The sequence below is a fragment of the Camellia sinensis genome, chromosome 8 (genome assembly GCF_055761805.1).
Source record: "Camellia sinensis isolate YWXY chromosome 8, ASM5576180v1, whole genome shotgun sequence".
Classification (NCBI taxonomy): domain Eukaryota; kingdom Viridiplantae; phylum Streptophyta; class Magnoliopsida; order Ericales; family Theaceae; genus Camellia; species Camellia sinensis.
Window position 1 is genome coordinate 10,580,742 of NC_138968.1, and position 24,954 is coordinate 10,605,695.

At 44.0% G+C, this 24,954-nt stretch overlaps 1 protein-coding gene across 1 annotated transcript in view; it reads right to left on the reverse strand.

Moving 5' to 3' along the window:
* LOC114294459 (L10-interacting MYB domain-containing protein) overlaps window positions 1-24,954 on the reverse strand; it is a 62,132-nt gene that overhangs the window by 34,116 nt on the left and 3,062 nt on the right. Inside the window, exon 3 of the mRNA XM_082882023.1 lies at window positions 24,822-24,932. Coding sequence (XP_082738149.1) covers window positions 24,822-24,932 — 111 coding nt within the window. The remainder of the gene's footprint in view (window positions 1-24,821; window positions 24,933-24,954) is intronic.

Below are 24,954 nucleotides of genomic sequence, written 5' to 3' on the forward strand. Positions count from 1 at the left end.
TTCAAAAACAACACCTGGTTTTGGAGCACATCCACAGGCTTCGGCAAAAGGCCAACGACACAGCCAGCCAGGTCGAGAGCCTTCAAGCCGAGCTCGGCCGGGCTAAGTCTTCCCTTGAGATGGCCAACGCCGATAATAACAGACTGCTCGGTCAGCTGGATGCGGCCGAGAAAAAACAGGATGAGCTCCAGACCGAGGTGGACACCCTGAAAAAGTCGAAGAAGAAAGCTTGCCGGGCTGCCAACAACGCCGGTTTTAACGAGGCCGAGCAGAGCTACAAGAAGCAAGTCTTTGCAACACAAGACATCTACTTCAAGGCTGGCTGGAAGTCCGCCTGTGAACACCTCGGCCAGGGCTCTGACACCGACGTATTTGCCAACCCTCCTCCAGCTTCGCTACCGGTCTACCTCGTGCCTTATGCAAACGACGTCTTCAGCGCTTTGCAAGCTGAGGCCGAGGAAGGACTTGAAGAAGGAGACGGTGAGACAGATTCTGAGGCAGAAGAGGCCGAGGTGCAAGAGCAGCCCGGCAATGAGGAGCCCGGTGCCCAAGACACAAGTCCAACCATTAACCTTGATGTCGGCGAGGACGAATTCACCAATCTATCCCCCTTAGTTTAGTTTTCTTTTTTGTATTTTTGCTTTCAACGCTTCTGATGTAACCGGGCTCTGTCCCCACCTTTTGTATTGATTTTCTTGTCAATGAGAAATTTAAATTTTGCTAAGTGTTTGCACGGTAGTCATCAATTCCATCTTCAGCAAAATATCTCGGTATAAATCATTGTTTGAACAAAACACCTTGTCAACCGGAATTCATAACACGGTTGAAGTACTTAAGCAGAACAAAACAACAAATTTATAAACCGAAATAACCATCCTGGTTGGTAATAACAAAGTTGAACAAATCATCAACACTTCCAACCGGATTAGATCATCTCGGTTGGGAATCCGAGGTTGGACAAAACACCAACTCTTCCAACCGGAGTACATCATCTCGGTTGGGAATCCGAAGTTGGACAAAACACCAACTCTTCCAGCCGGAGTACGTCATCTCGGTTGGGAATCCGAAGTTGGACAAAACACCAACTCTTCCAACCGGAGTACATCATCTCGGTTGGGAATCCGAAGTTGGACAAAACACCAACTCTACCAGCCGGAGTACGTCATCTCGGTTGGGAATCCGAAGTTGGACAAAACACCAACTCTTCCAACCGGAGTACGTCATCTCGGTTGGGAATCTGAAGTTGGACAAAACACCAACTCTTCCAACCGGAGTACGTCATCTCGGTTGGGAATCCGAAGTTGGACAAAACACCAACTCTTCCAACCGGAGTACGTCGGTTGGGAATCCGAAGTTGGACAAAACACCAACTCTTCCAGCCGGAGTACATCATCTCGGTCTTTAAATATTAAGACAACAATCCAAGTGCTAAAGCAAAATTTACTTCTATAAATTGACAAAAAGAATTACATGCTGTAGTGCAAGCCAAAAAATTTCTTTGCACAATAAAAGAAAGCAAAAGCTTAAAAATAATACAGTTTCAAGTTGGCCGCATTCCATGGCCGGGGTATTGCTCTTCCCTCTAAATCCTCCAAGTGGTAAGCCCCCTTGCCCGCCAGACCGGTGATCTTGTAGGGTCCTTCCCAATTTGCCCCTAGTTTGCCTTCCCCTGGCACCAGGGTGTTGCCCATAATCTTTCTCAAAACCCAATCACCAACTTTGAGTGGTCTGGGGTGCACCGTCTTGTTGTATTTCTTGGAGAGCTCTTGTTGGTAGGCGGCCACATGGATGAGGGCCTTGTCCCGACACTCTTCCACGAGGTCCAATTCCAAGGCAATAGCTTCGGCATTCAGTTTGAGCTCGAAACTCTCGCTTCTTAGGGTGGGCCAACTTCCAGGGGTATGACCGCCTCCATGCCATAAGCCAAAGCATATGGAGTTTCCCCGGTAGAACGTCGCGGGGTTGTTCGGTATGCCCAAAGGACGCTGGGTAATTCCTCAGCCCATTTTCCCTTTGCCTTCTCCAGCCGTTTCTTCAACCCATCCAGTATGGTCTTGTTTGACGCCTCGGCTTGACCATTGGACTGCGGGTAAGCCGGGGTGGAGTTGTAGAATTCAATCTTCAAATCTTCGCAGAATCCTTTGAATAGGCGACCATCAAACTAGGTGCCTTTGTCAGAGATCAAGATCTTGGGAACGCCAAAGCAGGTGACCACGTTCTGCCAGACAAACCACTTCACGTCTTTCTCTTTGACGGTTGCCAAGGGCTCAGCTTCAACCCATTTCGTGAAGTAATCTGTGGCCGCAATAAAGAATTTCCGGTTGCCCGGTGCTGTTGGCAATGGCCCCACTATATCTAGCCCCCACATGGCGAAGGGCCAAGGACTGGTGAGGGGAAGAAGTTCCCTAGCAGGCTGATGGATCTGATGGGCGAATTTCTGGCATTTTTCGCACTTGCGGACGTACTTCTGTGCGTCGGCCTGCATGCACGGCCACCAGTATCCCTGCGAAATTGCTCGGTAGGCTAAGGACCTACCCCCTATGTGGCTGCCACAAATGCCCTCGTGAATTTCGTACAAGAAGGCCTCCACACTATTCGGGTGCACGCACTTTAAATAAAGACCAGTGAAGGACTTTTTATACAACGCGCCAGATGGAGAGAGCCAAAATCGCTCTGACTTCACCCGGATTTTGTGTGCTTCTTTCTTGTCCGTTGGAAGAGTCCGGTCTCTGAGGAACAAGATCAAGGGGTCCATCCAGGAAGGACCTAGCGCGGCGCAGAGTACATCCGTCTGCCCGGCATTTTCAATGCTCGGCCGCGGAAGAAAATCAATCAACAGGGGGTTTGGAGACGTACTATCTACCATGGAAGCGAGGCCGGCCAGTTCATCAGCTCAGTTGTTTTCATCCCGGCCAATCTGTTGGACTCTGATTGCCTCAAACTGCTTGATATGTTCCCTGACCAGAGCCTGGTACTTCGCCATCCTGTCGTCCTTTGCTTCATAAATCCCAGAGACTTGGTTAACCACAAGCTGGGAATCACTGTACACCAGGAGCTCGGCAGCCTTCATTTGGATTGCGCTTTTGAGCCCGGCGAGAAGTGCCTCGTACTCAGCCTCGTTGTTAGATGCTGGGAAGCCAAGCGTGATAGAATGTTCAATGGTTAGGCCATCCGGGGAGATAAGAACGATACCTAGGCCGGCACCATGACGGTTGGACGCTCCATCAACGAAAAGCTTCCACATTTTTCCCACAAAAAGCTTCCAGCAGTCTGATGGGTCCTGAAAGTTACGAAGGGCAGTGGGATCATCATTGCTTGGCTGTGCGGTTCCAAGTTCTGTGTTGACCGGTTCCAATTCAGTCCCCCTTGGCGATTCGGCACCGGACTCAGCAAGTTGTTCTATAATGCTCAAGTCCGTGGGCGAATCATCAGGTGGCGGTGTTAAGCCGGCCGCAGGTTCTGAGCTGTGTGGATCCATTCTTTCCCCCCTTGATGATTCGGCACCGGACTCAGCAAGTCGATCTGTAATGCTCAAGTCCGTAGGCGAATCATCAGGTTGCGGTGTTACGCCGGCCGCAGGTTCTGAGCTGTGTGGCTCAACTGCTTCCCCCCTTGGTGATGCGGGGCCGAACAGAGTGGATGGGTCGGTGATACTCAACTCCGTCATCGCATCACCGGGTGGTATAACCGTGCAAACTGAGGGTGCTTCACTGGTGCGCGCAAACTCCACGTCGCTATCTCCACTAACTGGTTGTACCTTAGTCGGTCTTGCGTGCATCTCATCATCTGCCTCGGTAATATCGACCGGGCATACCGGATGAGTGCCAGGTGAGAACTCGGCGACAAAATCTGCCAAGGTCTGGGCTTTGATAGCAGTGCGCGGCTGGAACTTGACATCAAACTGTCCCAACTCAACCGCCCACTTAAGAATTCGTCCTGAAAAGTCCGCCCGTTCAAACAAGGCCTTGAGGGGAAACTCGGTCAGTACGACGATGGTATGGGCGTGAAAATAATGCGCCAACTTCCTCGAAGCCATCATCAATGCCAAAGCAAGCTTTTCCAGTGGCAAATATCTCGTCTCAGCCGGCAGCATAGTCTTGCTGACATAAAAAATTGGGTAGTGCTTGATTCCTTCAGCGCGGACTAGCACCGCACTGACCGCGTGTTGGGAGACGGCAAGGTAAAGATAAAGTTCCTCTCCCGGCTTTGGTGTAACCAACAGTGGCGGAGTAGACAGATATTCCTTGAGTTCGGCCAGAGCTCGGTCACACTCTGCGTCCCACGAGAACTTTGACTTCAATGCTTGAAAGAAAGGGCGGCGGCGATCTGATGACCGGCTTATAAACCGATTAAGCGCGGCGGCCATCCCGGCCAGATGCTGCACGTCCTTAGCCGAGCTGGGCTGTTTCAATTCTTGCACGGCTCTGATCTGAGTAGGGTCTGCTTCGATGCCTCGGTTCGTGACTAAGAATCCCAAAAATTTCCCGGATCCCACGCCAAAGGCACACTTTGACGCATTCAAGCGCAGCTTGTGCTTCTTTAGAATGGAAAACATCTCGGCTAAGTCGGACAAATGGTTTGCCTCAAGTCGGTTCTTTACCACCATATCATCGATGTAAGCCTCCATTGTCCGGCCAAGCAAAGGAGCAAACATTTTGGTCACCATCCTCTGGAAGGTTGCCCCGGCGTTCTTCAAACCAAAAGGCATGACTCGGTAGCAGAAGAGTTCCCTTAGAGTCGTGAAAGAGGTGATCTCTCGGTCAGGCCCATGCATGGCGATCTGGTGGTAGCCGCGGTAGGCATCTAGGAAACTGAGCCTATTATGTCCAGCCGTCAAGTCCACGAGCTGGTCAATTCGCGGCAAAGGGAAACTATCTTTGGGACAAGCTCGGTTGACCGTCTTATAGTCGACACAAACTCGCCACTTTCCATTCTTCTTCGGCACCACAACTGTGTTGGAAATCCACCGAGGGTAGTGCACTTCCTGGATTGCTCGTGCCTCAAGCAGGTTCTTCACCTCCTCCGCAACTACCTCGGCGTGATGCAGTGCCGACCTCCTTGTTCGCTGGATGACTGGCTTTGCTCTAGGGAAGACGTTGAGGTGATGACAGATAAAACTTGGATCGAGGCCAGGCATGTCGTAAGGCGACCACGCGAAGACTTCGATGTTGGCCACCAAAAACTCAACCATCTCGGTTCTCTCTATGGCCGTGAGACTTGAGCCGAGCAAGAAGAACTTGTCCGGCTGTTCTGTATCAATTCGCACCTCAACCAATTCCTCAACTGCCTTGTCTTCGGCCTCGGTGCCCACATCATCCAAGACACCCAGGTCTTCCGGTCCCTCAATCATTTGAACGAAGCCTTTGGCAGCCCGGCTCCCGTTGACCGCCACGAAGCACTGCTTAGACATGACCTGATCACCCCAAATCTCCTCGATTGCCCCCATAGCCGAGGGAAATCTCATCACCTGGTGATAAGTCGATGCTACAGCTTGCATGGCGTGTAGCCATCCTCTTCCAAGGATAAGGTTGTACGTCGAAGGCACTTGTAGTACCCAGAACTCAACTTGTTTGACCACGGATCCCGCTTTGACCGGCAGGATAATCTTTCCCAAAGGCCACTCTGGTTGTGAGTTGAATCCAACCAGTGGCGAAGTTGCCGGAGCCAAGTCTGTCTCCCGGAGTTTAAGCTGCTTGAACGCATCATAGTACATGATCTCGACCGAGCTTCCCTGATCGATCAAGATCCGCTTAACATCAAAGTCCTTGACGCGTAGTGTTACTACTAGGGCATCGTTGTGCGGCGTCTGGATACGCTCAAGATCCCTTGAGGTGAAACTAATCACGTCTTTTTCTTCAGTCTTCTCCCTTTTGATGGCAGGTTGTACCGACAAAACTTCCCTCATATGCTCTGCCTTTTTTATCATGCCCCGGAGTTCGCAAACACGTTCCGGTTCCACGATGCCGTGGATGACATTAATAACGCCTTGTGGTGGTGCGTCTCGGTCATCCTGTCCCCTGTGATCGACCGGAGCCTGATTCGGCTTCACGCCGCCATCAATGTAAAGGTCTAGATGCCCGACCGCAACCAGCTCTTCCAAGTGTTGCCGCAGAGGCAAACAATCCTCAGTCCGGTGGCCTCTTTCCCGGTGGAACGTGCAACGATACCGCGGATTATAACCCTTTTGTCCATCGCCCAACTTAGCAGGAAACCGGACATACTCCTCGTCTCAGATTTCACTAAGTATGCGATAGATTGGAATCTTGAAGACCGTGGTTATGCCAGTCCTTGCCTTCATCCTTCTGTTTGCGTCCGCTACATCATCTCGGGGGTAGTCATCCCGGTCATTCCGACGTCCTCTACCCCGGTTTTTACGGTTCGTGCCACGGTCTGATTCCTCTGCTCGGTCACTTGAGCGGCTGGACTCTTGCCCAACTGCGTGCACTTTGCCTGCTGTCTTCTTATCTGTTGCTACCGGAGTGGCCTTCACGGTAGAAGCTGACGCGTCATCCTCTACTCGGATGTGTTCATTGATGCGCTGTATGAGTTGGCCCATGGAGGCCGGCTGGTGCATGGTAAGCGAGTCCCGCAGTCTATGTCCGACTGGGAGACCACGCTTGTATTGCGTGATTGCAAGGTTGATCGGGCAGTCCAAGATCTCGTTGAAGGTTTCCCAGTACCTTGAGTTGTATACCTTCAGCGTGTCGCTCGGTTCCATCTTGACACTTAGCAGATGATCGACTTCCTTTGGTGTCTTTGTGTTGGTTTTGAAGCGTGTAACAAACGCCTCGGCCAGCTGGTGCCACCTTTGTATGCTCCCTTCCGGCAACCTCTCGAACCATTTCAAGCCCAGCTCGCCCAAACTTGACGGGAAGATTAGGCACATAAGTCCGTCATTGCGCCTATGTCCAGCCATAACCTGTCGGAAGTGGCTCACATGCATATATGGATCGATTTTTCCGTCGTAAAGTGTGAACTTTGGCTGGTCGAAGCCTGTCGGAAGCGGTGTTGTTTCTATTTCCAGGGAAAAAGGGGTCGCACTCAGCCTAGCCACGTCTGTATCTTCAAAGAGTGGCACTGCTTGGCGGGGTGGAGGCATTCCGACCTCCTCGCTGGCGTGAACCCCATAGGATAGCCGCTGGAAGGCAGGTATTCTCTGAGCTTCGCGCCGGCGAGCCCGCTCCTTTAAGACCGCCCGTAAATCCTCTGACTGAGCGGAGTAAGAGTACCTCGACGTCGTCGCCGGACGTGAGGGTTTGTAGGTGCTATCTTGCGCGCTAGACTTTTCTGCATGCGCGTCGGAATCACCAACCTGGTAACTTCTGGTAATAGATATGGACTGAGTACGTCGCTGACTCTGGCCGCCTGAACAACGGGATGGGGTGCGCTCACTGTGGTCTCCCACTCCATCTACACCCTTCCCTTTGACATGCCGCTTCAGGTCCTCCATCTCCGCCGCCATTCGCCGGATGACAGCATCTTGGTCCCTCAACTTACTCTCCAGTCGCCTAGCGTGTGAGTCTCTCCTCCGCCGGTGACCGTCTGGACTCCGCGAATGGCCATGACTTCTTCCGCACTTATCCCGCGCGTCTACTGACTGTCCTCCAGTGGGCGTCCCCAAGTCCGCCATTGGATGGATGGCGGGAGGTCCTTCTCTCCTTCGGGTGAACTCCGGGGTAGCTCCGTCTATGGCAGACAACGAAAACTCGTCGTTGTTCGCCATGGACGGCGATCAAATGAACCTGGAAGACAAGGTTTTGTCTGTCAAGATTCCCACAGACGGCGCCAATTGTGCGGGGAGCAAATATTCCGGCAAGCCCGTACTCCTTTCTTCCGAGCTCCGTCACTGTCCGATCACCTGCGAGCCAATAAGGGTGAGCTACCCGGCGGTGTGTGGCCGGAAAAACCCTCCGACGATCAAGTTAGCACACACCTTAGGATAGAGAGCGAGAGAGAGAGGGAGGTGTTTTAGTGTAAGAAAATCCTTACAAAGTGTTCATCTGTCGCGTATGGGGGGCGCAGACATGCTTATATACCCTCTGTGCCCCATATCTACTCCCAGTCATCCCCTGACACGTGGCTCCGCTATCCCATCTGTCAGCATAAACCTTGCTGAACATCACCTAATCTCAACTGCCTGCTTTCACAGCTGGAGCTCGGCAGCCGAGCTGCCCTATCCGTTACCGTGCCGTGCCGTGCTTCATACCCAAGCACTTCACTGGCTAAGTCCAAGAAGGACCGGGCTAGGCGACATCTCGGCAAAGCCTTGCCCGAGGCACCTCCTCTGGCCGGCCTTTCTGCCAGTCAAACAGTTACCTCGGCTGACCACGCCTTTCCGGGCGCCGGTCACTCAGCTTGTCTTGCTTCGGCCATCGCCTGATCGAACAGCTCGGTCCAACCGAGCAGCTTCTTTACGGTCTGGGGCGACACACACTCGGCCCAAGTTCTGCCCGGCCCAAGTTCTGGTAGCCCATCTCTTGGTGGATAGTCAATCATCTCGGCCCCATGCAACGTTGGGCTCTCAACCTGCTCGGCCATTACCACGGCCCAACTCCAGATCATAAATCACCCTCTCAGAACCTATGAATTATCTGTTAGCTGTATCATCACCCGTTGGGGGATCTATGACCTGTGCATACATGTACCCTGCTTGTGAAATTATTGTTGGAGATGCACATCTGTTTATCGATTTACTGCCATTGAATATTGATCATTTTGATGTAATATTGGGGATGGACTGGTTAACAAAATATCATGCCACCATAGACTGTGTAACGAAACAAGTAGTTTTCCATCCGCCTGGTCTACCTGAATTTGTGTTTAATAGGGTTGGAGTAGTACCTCCCCCGTATCTGATTTCATCTGTGAAAGCTGTAAAATTGATTAGAAAGGGTTGTAAGGGATATCTGTGTTCTGTATTGACTGTGTCTACTGATGATAATGCTAATGTGAACTGTATTCCTATAGTCAGAGAATTCCCAGACGTTTTCCCAGATAATCTTCCAGGAGATTTGATTGACAGGGAGATTGAATTTACCGTTGATGTGATCCCCGGAACACAGCCAGTTTCTAAAGCTCCTTACCGAATGGCTCCAACTGAACTGAAAGAACTGAAAGTACAACTGCAAGAACTGTTAGACAAAAAGTTCATCAGACCTAGTACCTCACCGTGGGGCGCACCTGTTTTGTTTGTAAAGAAGAAAGACGGCTCACTGAGGCTGTGCATTGACTATCGTGAACTGAATAAGGTAACTGTAAATAATAAATACCCATTACCGCGTATTGATGACCTGTTTGATCAGTTACAGGGTGCTAAAGTATTTTCGAAGATTGATCTCAGATCCGGATACCATCAGTTGAAAGTTAAATCAGATGACATTGATAAAACTGCTTTTAGAACAAGGTATGGACATTACGAATTTTTAGTTATGCCTTTTGGAGTCACGAACGCACCAGCTGCATTTATGGACCTCATGAACAGAATCTTTAAACCGTACCTTGATGACTTTATTGTTGTATTTATTGATGACATACTGATTTACTCCAAAAGTATAGAAGAACATGAACATCATTTGAGACTTGCCTTACAAACCCTAAGAGAACAGAAACTGTATGCTAAACTGTCTAAATGTGAATTTTGGCTTGACCATGTGATGTTTTTGGGGCATGTTGTTAGCAAAGATGGAATTTCTGTTGATCCGCAGAAAATCGAAGCTGTAGTGAACTGGCCTAGACCAACCAACGTGACTGAAGTCCGAAGCTTTTTGGGTTTGGCTGGATATTACAGAAGATTTGTCAGAGATTTCTCCAAAATTGCTTTACCGTTGACTCAACTGACTCAGAAGGGGATATCATTTGACTGGACTGATCAGCGGGAATCTGCCTTCCAGGAGTTGAAAACTCGACTTGTGACTGCACCGGTTCTTACCTTACCTTCAGGTACGGATGGTCATACTGTATTTAGTGATGCTTCTCATAAGGGTTTGGGATGTGTTTTAATGCAGAATGGGAGAGTAATTGCCTATGCTTCCCGACAGCTGAGACCGCATGAAAAGAACTACCCGACCCATGATCTGGAACTTGCTGCAGTAGTATTTGCACTGAAAATCTGGCGTCACTATCTGTATGGGGCGACATGTGAAGTATATACCGACCATAAGAGTTTAAAGTATTTCTTCACACAGAAAGAACTGAACATGAGACAGCGGAGATGGCTAGAACTGATAAAGGACTATGACCTACAGATTTTGTACCATCCGGGAAAAGCCAACACCGTTGCCGATACACTGAGCCGGAAATCGATTGGAAACTTAGCCTATTTGCTTACCGGGCAGAGAGAGTTACTTTGTGACCTTGAAAAATCTGAAATTGAAATTGTTTTGCGAGAACAAGGTGGAACCTTAGCTGCTATTTCTGCTCAACCGGCACTGATTGAAGAGATTAAAGAGAAACAGCAACTGGATGACTTCTTGAAAAAGGTCATCGGAGAAAGAGAATCTAAACCGAGACCGGGATTCAAATTCGAGAATAATGTACTGAAATTTCAAGAAAGACTGTATGTACCATATGATACTGAACTGAAAAGAAGAGTTCTGCAAGAGGGCCACAGCTCAAGATTTTCTATCCATCCGGGGAATACGAAAATGTACCAAGACCTGAAACTGAATTTCTGGTGGCCGGGAATGAAGAAAGAAATTGCTGATTTTGTATCGAAATGTCTTCATTGCCAACAAGTTAAAGCCGAACATCAACGACCCGCAGGCTTATTGCAGCCCTTACCGATACCGGAGTGGAAATGAGAGCATATCACCATGGATTTTATAGTGGGATTCCCTCGCTCCAGTAAAGGTATGGACTCGATTTGGGTTATTGTTGATAGACTGACTAAATCTGCTCACTTCTTACCTGTTAAGACAATTTATAATGCGGACAAATTGGCTATACTCTATATTGATGAAATTGTTAGACTGCATGGAGTGCCTATGTCCATTGTTTCTGACAGAGACTCGAAGTTTACATCGAGGTTTTGGCAAAGCCTACAGACTGCACTGGGTACTGAACTGAGACTGAGTAGTGCCTATCATCCTCAGACAGATAGCCAGTCAGAAAGAACCATCCAGACTCTGGAGGATTTACTGAGAATGTGTGTCCTTGATTTTCAGGGAAACTGGGAAAGTCATTTGCCCTTAGCTGAATTTGCTTACAACAACAGCTATCACTCGAGTATTGGCATGGCGCCTTTCGAGGCATTGTATGCAGAAAATGTAGATCTCCGATTTGCTGGGCAGAAGTTGGAGATGGGCCTTTGCTTGGGCCCGAGATTGTATATGAAACGACTGAGAAAGTGAAACTGATACAACAGAGACTGAAAATTGCGCAGAGCAGACAGAAGAGTTATGCTGATGTTAGAAGACGAGACAGAGAGTATGAAGTGGGTGATCACGTATTTGTGAAAGTGACACCAATGAAAGGCCAGACTCGTTTTGGAGTCAAAGGCAAGTTAGCACCGAGATACGTCGGACCATATGAGATTATTGAGAAAATCAATCTGGTGGCGTATCAAGTTGCGCTTCCTCCCGAACTGGAGCATATGCATAACGTCTTCCACATTTCTATGTTGAGGGACTACCTCCGGGATCCTTTTCATGTGATAGAGCCTACTCGTGTAGTGCTGAGTGATGACTACACTTACGAGGAACGGCCTATACAGATTGTAAACAGACGGATCAAGAAACTGAGAAACAAAGAGATCCCACTAGTGAAAGTCGACTGGCAAAACCATGGTGGCATGTATGCCACTTGGGAAAGGGAAGATGACATGGCCGAAAGATATCCTGAACTATTTTCACTGAATCCTGTTTTCTTCCAGAACGAAGGTAACTCGAGTTTAGAGGACTAAACTCTTTTTAAGGAGGGGAGATTGTAATAACCCTCACCGTTGCTTACCGATAAACATTGATTACCGTCAAACTGAACGGATTACGACTGATAATTGAACTGATTAAAATACTGAACTGACTGACTGAAATCTAGAACTGAATTGACTGAGTGTATCTGTTTACTTGTGCATTTATCTGTTTGATTGTTTGACTATCTGTTCATGTTTTAGTGTTTAAACTGCTAATTAAAGGCCTTATCGGCGGCCGAATCCGAAATTGATTAGTGTGTCTTGATCATTGTAATTTATGTGATTTTATGGTGTATTTATCTAAAATGTGATCTAGTATGACTAAATTAGATTAAATATTGATCAATTGCTTAAGTTGGCCTTATTTACCAAACTAGCCTTAGTGGCCACTACTTGATTCATTGTGAGCTTCATTACACTTGATCACATAACATATTTGCTCAGCTATTCTCCTTGCCTTAGTCGATAGAGAGAGAGAGACTTGAGGAGTTGATTTCATCTCAATATTGCTTAGAATTTGAAGGAAATTGAAGTGTGGTTGCTAATCTAGTTCCCTTGCCTCTAATTGAAGACATAGGTAAGAGAAATCAACCTTTATTGATGTGTTTGAGCTTGTCAAAGTTGAGAATTGAGCCATGGATTAGTTCTAGCATGTTGAAATAGAGCATAATTCCATGCATGCATGTTAGTATTGTTGGATTTTGAGTTGAGTTCTTGGCAAATCGTCACATGCATGTCCATGTTTTGAGTGCAGGCCATGTTTTCATCATGTTTGTGAATCAATTGGCTCATTAGAGCATGTTTTGAAGCTTGAAAGTTATTTGAAGATCATGCATGTCATGTTTAAGGATTGTTCTTGAAAAATGGTTTGAAATTGGGTTTGAATTAAACACCCTTGGGCTTTGATTTCTCAATTGAGCTTTGAATCATGTTATTCCATGTGTTTACAAGTGTTTTTCCAGAAATTAGCCCAAGAGGATTGAAAATTATGCTTTTGAACTTGGTTTTTGGCTTGGAGGTGCAATCTAGGTTTTCCAGATTTTGCACTCCCGCTCGAGCGTGGAATCCGAGCATCCAGTATCTCTGCACTGTTTTACAATCCGCTCGAACGAAGGACTGGGCGCTCGAGCGGAGTCATGTGTCTCAAACTTGAGCGGGCGTCGAGCAGAGATTTCACCCATCCAGTACTTTTGCAGTACGCTCGAGCGGGGGATTTACCGCTCGAGCGGGTACTTTTGTCTGCATGTCCGCTCGAGCGAAGTGACCTACGCTCGAGCGTGACCTCTGTTTTCTGAACAATCTGAAAATGCTTTTAAAAGTACATCTTTACATCCTCATCCCATTCTAGGCATTCTTAGGCCTAGTTTAAGACATCTTATTGAGGATATAGATGTAGAACACACCAAGGCAAATTAGGGATTAAGTTATGATCTTTCCCAGCTATGTAGCTTAGTGTGTTCAATCTGTTAACTGTGTAGGGTTGGCGACTGGGGAGGCACGCTCTAGCATACTGTAGCCCAAACTCTGTGAGTAACAACTGTGTAAAGATATGTTCGAAATGATTATCTTCTAAACAACTGAACTGTACTGCTTTCTAAACTGATACTGTTAATTGAATGAATGTATGTCCTATGTTCTGAACTGTATTGTGGCATCCTTAGCACCTACTGTTACTGTTACTGTTACAGAGATCTCTGTCGGTTCCCTTGTTGGAACCACTACTGTTTACTGACTGATGGCCATCATTTACTGCTCGGTCTTTTAAGACCTACTGTTTACTGTACTGTTATGCTAATGGATGTACCACATATGACTGTACTGACTGAACGACTGAAATACTGATTTAATGAACTGTTTTCATACTGTAAGGACATTCATTCTTAACCTCTTTATGCATTATGTTATTCACTGGGCTTTAGCTCACTACTCATATATATATGTAGGTGTTCAGGCACCAGACCGCGGCTAGGGGCGTCAGGGTTACTCCAGTTTTGTCAAGCCAACTACCGTGCCTCACTGCGAGGTTCCAAGCCTATCATGCTAAGGCTTAGGGGTGTTTTAGGACTTCCCCTTCTGTACTGTCTTGCTGTTCTGTAATAACTAATGGATTGTATAGACTGAATGTTTACTGTACCGTTACATAGGGATTGGGTCCCTATTCTGAATGATTATATAAATTGTGTATACCTTTCCACTGAATGTAAATATGTTTGGAAAGTCCTTTTGCATACAGACTGTCACAGCTCATTGGGTATTGTTTAATTACTGTATTGGCTTCCGCCAGGCCCTGTACTCTGTTTTACTGTACTACTGTTAAGCAGGCCTTCGGTAATCTCGGATTACTGGCCGGTTACGGTGCTAAACCCATAGGGCCGGGTTTGGGTCGTGACAGTTCGTTTTGTAACTGTGTAGGGTTGGCATCCGAGGACACTCTTTAGCTTGCCTGTAGCCCAGTGCTCTGTGAGTAACAATACCGTAAAGATATGTTCAATTATGATTATTTTCTGAATGATCAACTGTTCTGCTTACTGAAACGTTATTGTTTAATGAATGAATGTTTGTCCTATTTATAAACTGTATTCGTGGCATCTATAGCAATTTACTGTTACTGTACTGTTACCGCTACTGACACAGAGATCTCTGTCGGTTCCCATGTTTGGAACCACTACTGTTACTGTTATGATGGCCATCGACTGACTGTTCTGTCTGTTAAGACCTACTGTACTGTTTTGCTATGGGATGCGCCACATATGACTGCTATGGTTTCTAAGTGACTGATATGACTATTTAATTATTGAAAGGACATTCATTATTAACCTCTTTACATAACTGTTATTCACTGGGCTTTGGCTCACTGTTTATATATATATATATATATATGTAGGTGTCCAGGCACCGGACCGGAGCTAGGAGCATCAGATTAGCTCTTGTTTTGTCAAGCCAACCACCGTGCCTCACCTCGAGGTTCCAAATCCGTTTAAGCTACAGCTATTTTGGGGTGTTCGGATTCACCCTTCTATTTCTGTTTTGTAATAGATGTTATAGACTCCTACTGTACAGTTATGGCATAGGGATTGAATCCCTAACTTGTATGTATGTATGTCCGATATGTAAATGTGTTTTGGTTACGAATGTGACTTGTTCATAAAAGTCTTTTTGCATTCAGACTGTCACAGCTCATTGGACACTTTTTATTTACTGTTTTGGCTTCCGCCAGCCCCTTTACTCTGTATTACTGTCATTACTATTAAGCAGGCCTTCGGTAATCATGGATTACTGGCCGGTTACGGTGCTAAACCCATAGGGGCGGGTTTGGGTCGTGACGGAATGGTATCAGAGCGATACCAAGCACGAGTTATACCGCACACACGTGTCCAAATGATCTCTAGGATGTCCTAGAAAAGTGATTAGGGCATTGCATGAGCATTGATAAAAGTGTGTGTGGCTATGATATGAATATGTGTGCTAACGTGCTAATATGCTTAAGGCAGCAACTTCCTATGTTTATTATTACCATATTGCCTATAGTGAAATGTACAACGCAAGAAATGCCGATGAATCTGAATCATCTAAGACAAGAATGGCAAGGTTAGAAAGAACAGTTGAACTGTTGACTGAAGCTTTAAGACAATAACAGAACCAACAGTCCCCACATCCTCCAGTATAACCCGAACAGAATGTTAATGATGATATCATTGCTCTGACACAGAAGTTCAGCAAAATGAAACCACCATCCTTCCAAGGAGGCCTTGAACCATTAAAGGTCGAAGCATGGGTTCTTGAAACTGAGAAATTATTTGAAGTGTTTCCGTGTTTTGAAGCACATAAAGTATTACTGGCTAGCTTTACTCTACAAGAAGAGGCTAAACGGTAGTGGATGCTCGTCCGTGACACCAACAATGCTATGACTTGGGCTCAGTTTAAGAAGTCCTTCTTTGAAAAATACTTTCCCCAGTGTGTCCGAGACCGCAAAGTGACTGAGTTTGAACAGTTGAAGCAAGGTACCATGTCAGTAGCTGAATATGAATCAAAATTCACCGAACTCGCCAGATATGCACCACACATGGTGGACACTGATTATAAAAAGGCCCGGAAGTTTGAAGGCAGGCTCAACGTTGAGATACTTGATCGAATTAATGTCCTGAAATTGCTTAAATATGTGGATGTTCTTGACCGAGCAATAATAGCTGAGTTGAAGATTGAGGCATTAAAACAGGCTGAAACACCCACGACCGAGTGGCGCGGTAAGAGAAGGGGCTTCAAGTTTAAGAAAGGCCGAAATAACTCATCGAATAAGAAGCAAAATACAGGATCAACGACCAGCTCTAGTCAAGGAAACAATTCCATACCACTCTGCTCTAAATGTGGAAAAAGGCACAAAGGGGTTTGTTACAAAATTTCGGGTGTTTGTTACAGGTGTGGCAAGGTGGGCCACATGGTCAAAGATTGCCCTTCCACTTCTCAAGGCACTGGTAAAGCTGCAACTAGCGCTGCAGCATCAACTGCTCCACCGAAACCCAACCCCAAAGCTACTGGAAAGGAGCCTTTACGGTAAGGCCGGGTGTTTGCACTCATACCAGGAGATGTACAGAATACCGAGACAGTTGTGTCAGGTATACTCTCAATTTGTGCTCAAAATGCTTATGTTCTGATTGATTCGGGGTCTACGCATTCATATGTCTCGCATGCTTTTTCACGGAAATTAAATAGACCACTGGAACCCATGAACTATTTGTTAGCTGTATCTTCACCCGTTGGGGGATCCATGACTTGTGCGTATATGCATCCTACATGTGAGATTGTTGTGGAAGATGCACATTTATATATTGACTTACTGCCATTGAACATTGACCATTTTGATGTAATTTTGGGAATGGACTGGTTAACAAAATATCATGCTACCATAGACTGTGTAACGAAACAAGTTGTTTTCCGTCCACCTGGATTACCTGAATTTGTGTTTAGCGGAGTTGGAGTAGTACCTCCCCCATATCTGATTTCATCCATGAAAGCATTTAAACTGATTAAAAAGGGATGTAAAGGGTATCTGCGTTGCATATTGACGGTACCTACTGATACTAAAGCTGATCTGGACAGTATTTCTATAGTCAGAGAATTCCCAGATGTTTTTCCAAATGATTTGTCAGGGGATTTGATTGATAGGGAGATTGAGTTCACCATTGAAGTATTACCGGGTACACAGCCAGTTTCTAAAGCTCCTTACAGAATGGCACCTACTGAATTGAAGGAATTGAAAGTTCAACTGCAGGAATTGCTGGATAAGAAGTTCATCAGGGTGAGTACTTCACCGTGGGGCGCACCAGTTTTATTTGTGAAAAAGAAAGACGGCTTACTGAGACTCTGCATTGACTACCGTGAACTGAATAAGGTAACAGTGAAAAACAGATACCCATTACCTCGTATTGATGATTTACTTGACCAGTTACAGGATGCCCAGGTTTTCTCTAAAATTGATCTTGGATCTGGATATCACCAGCTGAAAGTCAAACCTGAGGACATTGAAAAGACTGCATTCCGAATGAGGTACGGACATTACGAATTCCTTGTTATGCCTTTCGGAGTTACTAATGCACCTGCTGCATTTATGGACCTTATGAACAGAATTTTTAAACCGTTCTTCATAAATGACATTCTAATTTATTCCAAGAGTAAGGAAGAACATGAACGTTATTTGAATATTGCCTTACAGACCTTAAGGGAACAGAAACTGTATGCTAAACTGACAAAGTGCGAATTTTGGCTTGACAATGTTATGTTTTTGGGACATGTAATTAGTAAAGATAGCATCTCAGTTGACCCACAGAAGATTGAAGCAGTAGTGAATTGGCCTAGACCGACTAATGTTACTGAAGTCTGAAGTTTCTTAGGCTTAGCCGGGTATTACAGAAGATTTGTGAAAGATTTCTCCAAAATAACCCTACCATTGACTCAGTTGACTCAAAAGGGAAAACCATTTGACTGGACCAATCAAAGAGAATCAACTTTCCAGGAATTGAAAACTCGACTTGTGACTACACCGATTCTCACCCTACCCTCAGGTACGGATGGATTTACTATTTTTAGTGATGCTTCTTATAAGGGTTTGGGATGTGTTTTAATGCAGAATGGTAAAGTTATCGCATATGCTTCTCGACAACTGAGGCCACATGAAAAGAACTACCCTACTCATGATTTGGAACTTGCTGCAGTGGTATTTTCATTGAAAATTTGGCGCTACTACCTATATGGGGCTATATGTGAAGTGTATACCGATCACAAGAGCTTGAAATATTTCTTTACACAGAAAGAATTGAACATGAGGCAACGAAGGTGGTTAGAACTAATAAAAGACTATGACTTGCAAATTTTGTACCATCCGGGGAAAGCCAACACTGTTGCCGATGCATTGAGTCGGAAATCAATTGGGAATTTAGCCTGTCTACTCACCAAACAGAAAGAACTATTGCGTGATCTTGACAAATTTGAAGTTGAGATTGTTTTGCATGAACAACTTGGGACATTGGCTGCTATTTCTGCTCAACCGGCACTTATTGAGGAGATTAAAGAGAAACAACAGCAGGATGACCTTCTGAAGAAAATCATTGATGAACGGGAATCCAAACCGAGGCCGGACTTTAAATTTGAGAACAATGTGTTGAAATTCCAGGGAAAGTTGTGTGTACCAAATGATTCTGAACTGAAAAGACGAATTTTGCAAGAATGCCACAACTCAAAACTTTCCATCCATCCAGGAAATACAAAAATGTATCAAGACTTGAAACTGAATTTCCGGTGGCCGGGAATGAAGAAAGAAATAGCCGAGTTTGTATCAAAATGTCTACATTGCCAACAAGTCAAAGCCGAACACCAATGACCCGTAGGCTTACTTCAGCCCTTACCAATTCCGGAATGGAAATGGGAACATATTACTATGGATTTCATTGTCGGTTTACCTCGTTCCAGTAAAGGTATGGACTCAATTTGGGTTATTGTTGATAAATTGACTAAATTTGCTCACTTCTTACCTATCAAAACAATCTATAATGCGGACAAATTGACTACAATTTATATTGACGAGATTGTTAGATTGCATGGAATGCCTGTATATATTGTTTCTAACAGGGATTTGAAGTTCACATCGAGATTTTGGCAAAGTCTGTAAACTGCATTGGGTACTGAACTGAGACTGAGTAATGCATACCATCCTCAAACAGATGGCCAGTCAGAAAGGACCATCCAGACTCTGGAGGATCTACTGCGTATGTGTGTTCTTGATTTCCAAGGAAATTAGGAAAGCCATTTACCTTTAGCTGAATTTGCCTACAACAATAGCTTTCACTTGAGCATTGGTATGGCGCCTTTTGAGGCTTTATATGGAAGAAAATGTCGATCTCCTATCTGCTGGGCAGAAGTAGGAGATGGGCCTTTGCTTGGGCCCGAGATTGTTCAAGAAACCACTGAAAAAGTGAAACTGATTCAACAGAGATTGAAAACCGCACAAAGCCAACAGAAAAGTTATGCGGATGTCCGTAGGCGAGACAGGGAATATGAAGTGGGTGATCATGTTTTTGTTAAAGTGACACCAATGAAAGGTCAAACCCATTTTGGGGTTAAGGGCAAGCTGGCACCGAGATATGTTGGGCCGTATGAGATCATTGAGAAGATTAATCCGGTGGCGTATCAAGTAGCGCTTCCTCCTGAAACGGAGCATATGCATAATGTCTTCTATATTTCAATGTTAAGGGATTATCTTCGGGATCCCTTCCATGTTATTGAGCCTACTCGTGTAGTACTAAGTGATGACTACACCTATGAAGAACGACCTATTCAGATTGTAAACCGACGGATCAAGAAGTTGAGGAACAAAGAAATTTCGTTAGTGAAAGTTGACTGGAAAAACCATGGTGGCATTTATGCCACTTGGGAAAGGGAAGACGATATGATGAAAAGATATCTTGAATTGTTCCCCCTGAATCCAGTGTTCTTCCAAAATGAAGGTAATTCGAGTTTGGGGGACCAAACTCTTTTAAAGAGGGAAGACTGTGACAACCTTCACCTCTGATTAGTGCTAATCTCTGGTTAAGCATGATAAGTAACTGATCAGATTGAAATTCTGAACTGAATGCATGAGTATGTTGTTTAATTGCATTTCTATCTGTTAGTCATCAAATGATCTGTTCATGTTTTAATTTTGAATTGCGAATTGAAGGTCTTATCGGCGACCGATTCCGGAATTGATTAGTGTTTTATGCTAATTAGAATTTATGTGATTTTATGGTAGGTTTAATTAAAATTCAATTTGGAATGATTAAATTAGATTAAATAAGGGTAAATTTCATTAGTTTGAGTTATTACATTTTTGCCCTTTAGTGGACTCCCTCAAGAACTATTGTTTAATCCCCATTGCTTACACACTTGACACACCATTCTTCACCCATTTTTTTGAAGCAAACCGTGAGAGAGAGTGAGATAGGAGAATTGGTTTCAACAAGAGATTAACTTGGAGAGTTGGAAGGAATTGAAGGGATTTTGCAAAATTGAGCTTGTATACTTTGAATTCAAGACCTAAGGTAGGGAATTCATCCTTTGGTTTATGTATTTAAGTTGTTTCTTGCATGATTCATGGAAATTTGGAGATTAATGTCGAGAATTAATTTAAGAGTTGATTTGAGTAGCTAATCCATGCATGCATGCACATACTCTAACATTTTGAGGTTGTTTTCATAAGAATTTCCACATGCATGTCTACATTTGGGTTGTAGTCCATGAATTCATCATGTTTTGGAGTTCAAACTTGCATTTGGTTATGTTTTGGAACATTGGAATCCATTAGAACACTTGCATGTGATGTTCTTGCATTGTTCTTCAAGTTTCCTTTGAATTTGTGTTTAATTAACTTACCTTTATTTTACAAATTGATCTTTGAAACATGTTGTATTATGGGTTTTCAAGTGTTTTCCAGAAAATTAGCCCAAAAGGATCTAGTTTAAAGCTTTAAAAGTTGAGTTTTGTGGTTAGGGATCAAACTGAAAATTCCAGATTTTGGATCCACGCTCGAGCGGAGGACTTCACGCTCGAGCGTACACTCTGAGTACATGCACTTCCGCTCGAACGTAGGAAGTCACGCTCGAGCGTGAAATGCATATGCCCAGAAGTTCATATGTTTTGCAGTCCGCTCGAGCGAGAGAATTCACGCTCGAGTGAGGATCTGAGTCTCACGCTCGAGCGGAGGTCGAGCGTTCGTCGAGCGTGAAAATCGTGCATCTAGTACTTTTTTCATGAGTTTACAGTCCGCTTGAGCAAGAGAAGTCACGCTCGAGCGGAGCTCTTTTGTCTGCATGTCCGCTCGAGCGTAGAAAGCCATGCTCGAGCGAGATCCCTATTTCAGCAAAAAATTGAAAAGTGTTTTAAAGTGCATTTTTGCATCCTTCCATCATAGGCATTCCTAGGCCAAGTTTAAGGCATCTTAATGAGGATAATGTTATAGAACCACACCAAGTCTAGATAAGGGGCTAAGTTATTGATTCCCTAGTGCGTAACTTAGTGTGTGTTCGTTTTGTAATTGTGTAGGGTTAGCATCCGAGGACACTCTTTAGCTTGCCTATAGCCCAGTGCTCTGTGAGTAACAATGCTATAAAGATATATTCAATTATGATTATTTTCTGAATGGTCAACTGTTCTGCTTACTGAAACGTTATTGTTTAATGAATGAATGTTTGTCCTATTTATAAACTGTATTCATGGCATCCATAGCAATTTACTGTTACTGTACTGTTACCGCTACTGACACAGAGATCTCTGTCAGTTCCCATGTTTGGAACCACTACTGTTACTATTATGATGGCCATCGATTGACTGTTTGGTCTGTTAAGACCTACTGTACTGTTTTGCTATGGGATGCATCACATATGACTGCTATGGTTTCTAAGTGACTGATATGACTGTTTAATTACTGAAAGGACATTCATTCTTAACCTCTTTACATAACTATTATTCACTGGGCTTTGGCTCACTGTTTATATATATATATATATATATGTAGACGTCTAGGCACCGGAACGGAACTAGGAGCGTCGGATTAGCTCTTGTTTTGTCAAGCCAACCACCGTGCCTCACCTCAAAGTTTCAAGTCTGTTCAAGCTACGGCTGTTTTGGGGTGTTCGGATTCACCCTTTTGTTTCTGTTTTGTAATAGATGTTATAGACTCCTACTGTACAGTTATGGCATAGGGATTGAATCCCTAACTTGTATGTATGTATGTCCGATATGTAAATGTGTTTTGGTTACGAATGTGACTTGTTCATAAAAGTCTTTTTGCATTCAGACTATCACAGCTTATTGGACACCTTTTATTTACTATTTTGGCTTCTGCTAGCCCCTTTACTCTGTATTATTGTCATTACTGTTAAGCAGGCCTTCGGTAATCACGGATTACTGGCCGGTTACGGTGCTAAACCCATAGGGGTGGGTTTGGGTCGTGACAGTGTCTCACTTCTGGAACAAATTGCAAGAAGCTTTGGGAACCACACTGAAGTTTGGCACTGCTTATCATCCACAAACTAATGGACAATCTGAAAGAACAATCCAGACGTTGGAAGACATGTTACATGTGTGCATGTTGGACCTCAAAGGTAACTGGGATGAGCACTTACTTTTATTGGAATTCGCTTATAACAACAGCTACTAAGCAAGTATTGGAATGGCACCGTATGAAGCTCTGTATGGAAGGTGGTATCGATCACCTCTGTGTTGGGCGAAAGTTGGAGACAGGAAACTATTAGGCCCCGAGATCGTGCAAGTCACAAGTGAGAAAATCCAACTCATCCAACAACGAATTCACACTGCTCAGAGCCGCCAGAAAAGCTATGCAGATACACGGAGACGGGACTTGGAATTTCAAATAGGGGATCATGTGTTTCTCAAGATCTCACCAGCAAGAGGAGTTATTCGATTTGGAAAGCGAGGAAAGCTAAACCCACGTTACATCGAGCCATTCGAAATACTAGAAAGAATTGGTCCTGTAACTTATCGCCTTGCACTACCACCTGAACTATCCAATGTCCACTATGTGTTTCACATTTCAATACTCCAACGATACCTCCGAGATCCAGAACTTGTCGTCGACCATGAGAACTTGGAAGTTCAAAAGGATCTCTCCTATAAAGGGCAACCAGTGCAAATTCTCGATCGTCGTGATCAAATTCTTTGAAACAAGACCATACCGCTAGTAAAGGTCTTATAGCGAAATCATCGTATCGAATAAGTTACGTGGGAAACGAAAAATCAAATGTGAGCCAAATACCCACACCTCTTCGAAAATTAAGGTACGCCATGTTTGGGGACAAACTTCAATTTAGAAGGGAAGAAATGTGACACCCTGAACGTTTAATTAAATATCACATAAATATTTATAGTTATATATAATTGTGAGTGTATGTGATAATATATTATTAAATAAATAATAATAAATACAGAATCTAATTTGCTATTGAACTATCAAATATGAGATTAATTAGGGATTATTATTTAGGGCCAAATTAACAGAAATATGGAATTATAATTCTAGTTGGCCAAATTAAAGTTAAAGATAGTAAATAAATAAATAAATATAAAAGTAAGAGTAAATAAATAATAATAATAATAATAATAATAATAATAATAATAATAATAATGGGTGTAGTAGTAAAATAAATAATTAATTTTTTGTTGGTATACGATAGAGTGTAATTTAATTAGGGATTAATTTATTTATATAGTTATATTAGAAAATTGGGCCAAAGTGTAATTATCTTAAATATTTATTAAGATAAGTATAAATCCATGTGATTTATGATCAAAATCTGGGAAGGGATTTGAGCTGCCATGTGTTGGACTCAGAAGGCTTTTACCTCCCTATAAATAGGAATGAGTTGATCAAACTCTGTGGAAAGAAAAGGAAAAAAAAAAAAGAGAGAGGGAGAGACACGTAAGTTGCTGGAAGTAGGAACTTATAGTAGGAAGGTTGCGATAGTGGAGTAAGACTAAGGGTCAATATTAAGGTGAGTTATATTATACCTTGAGATACCATAATATATTTTACGTTTGTTTTGACTTACCATAATTTATTTTATACAAGTTAAATTTTATGAGTTATATTAATACAAGTTACTTTTTATAAATTATATTAATATTTCAGTTACGTGGATTAATTTCTGAACTCTATTTGTTAAAATGAAACCCATGGATATGTTGGTTTAAATTTTAAAGAATATTTGACAGTGACCCTATAATCAATTATGTTTTTAAGCACCACCACGGGAGTCCCACGCCTTAGGGGATTTAAATAACCATTGGCCTCTGTTTGGCCACTTTGTGGTCCTCTGTTTGTCATGGATTCATTGGCCTCTGTTCCGACTATCACTTCTGTGACCTCTGTTCTGCTCTGTTCTGTACCATGGTTATGGTTATTTATTTATATAATTTCTGTATTTCAGTTTCTGCCACTTTAATGATTTATTCACCAAATTGAGTTATGTAAATGTTTTGGCCTAACTAACCATCCATGGTTATTTTGTATTCCCTATACTCTTGGCATAATATTTCTCACTCTGCTGTGTGCTTATAGCTGTTACCTTTTTAGGTGACGAGATGTAGGGGAAACCCTTAACCTCACATAATGGAACCCGCACGAGGATTGATGTTGAACCACTATTTTGTCTTTCTTTTCTTTTCTTTTTTTTTTTAATATTTTTTTGCTCCTTTTTTATTCTACTCGGGGCCGGTCACTGAATAATAAAATAATAAAAGCCCTCTAGATGTATTTTCTCTTATTAAAATAGTAAAATGGAGTAATTTCTTGTTTAATTATTTTTATTTCCGCTTGCGCAGTTTAATTTGCTACGAATAGAATAAGTTAGTTAGTTGCGATTCCAACCGTAAGTCCCTGGAGTTGGGTCGTGACAGCAGCTGTATCTGAGAATAGTATGTCTAAGCCTTCAGTGAATTGCAATGGCATACACCGGAATTTAGCAGCATCAGGATACCTCTGCAACAATTACAAAGGACAA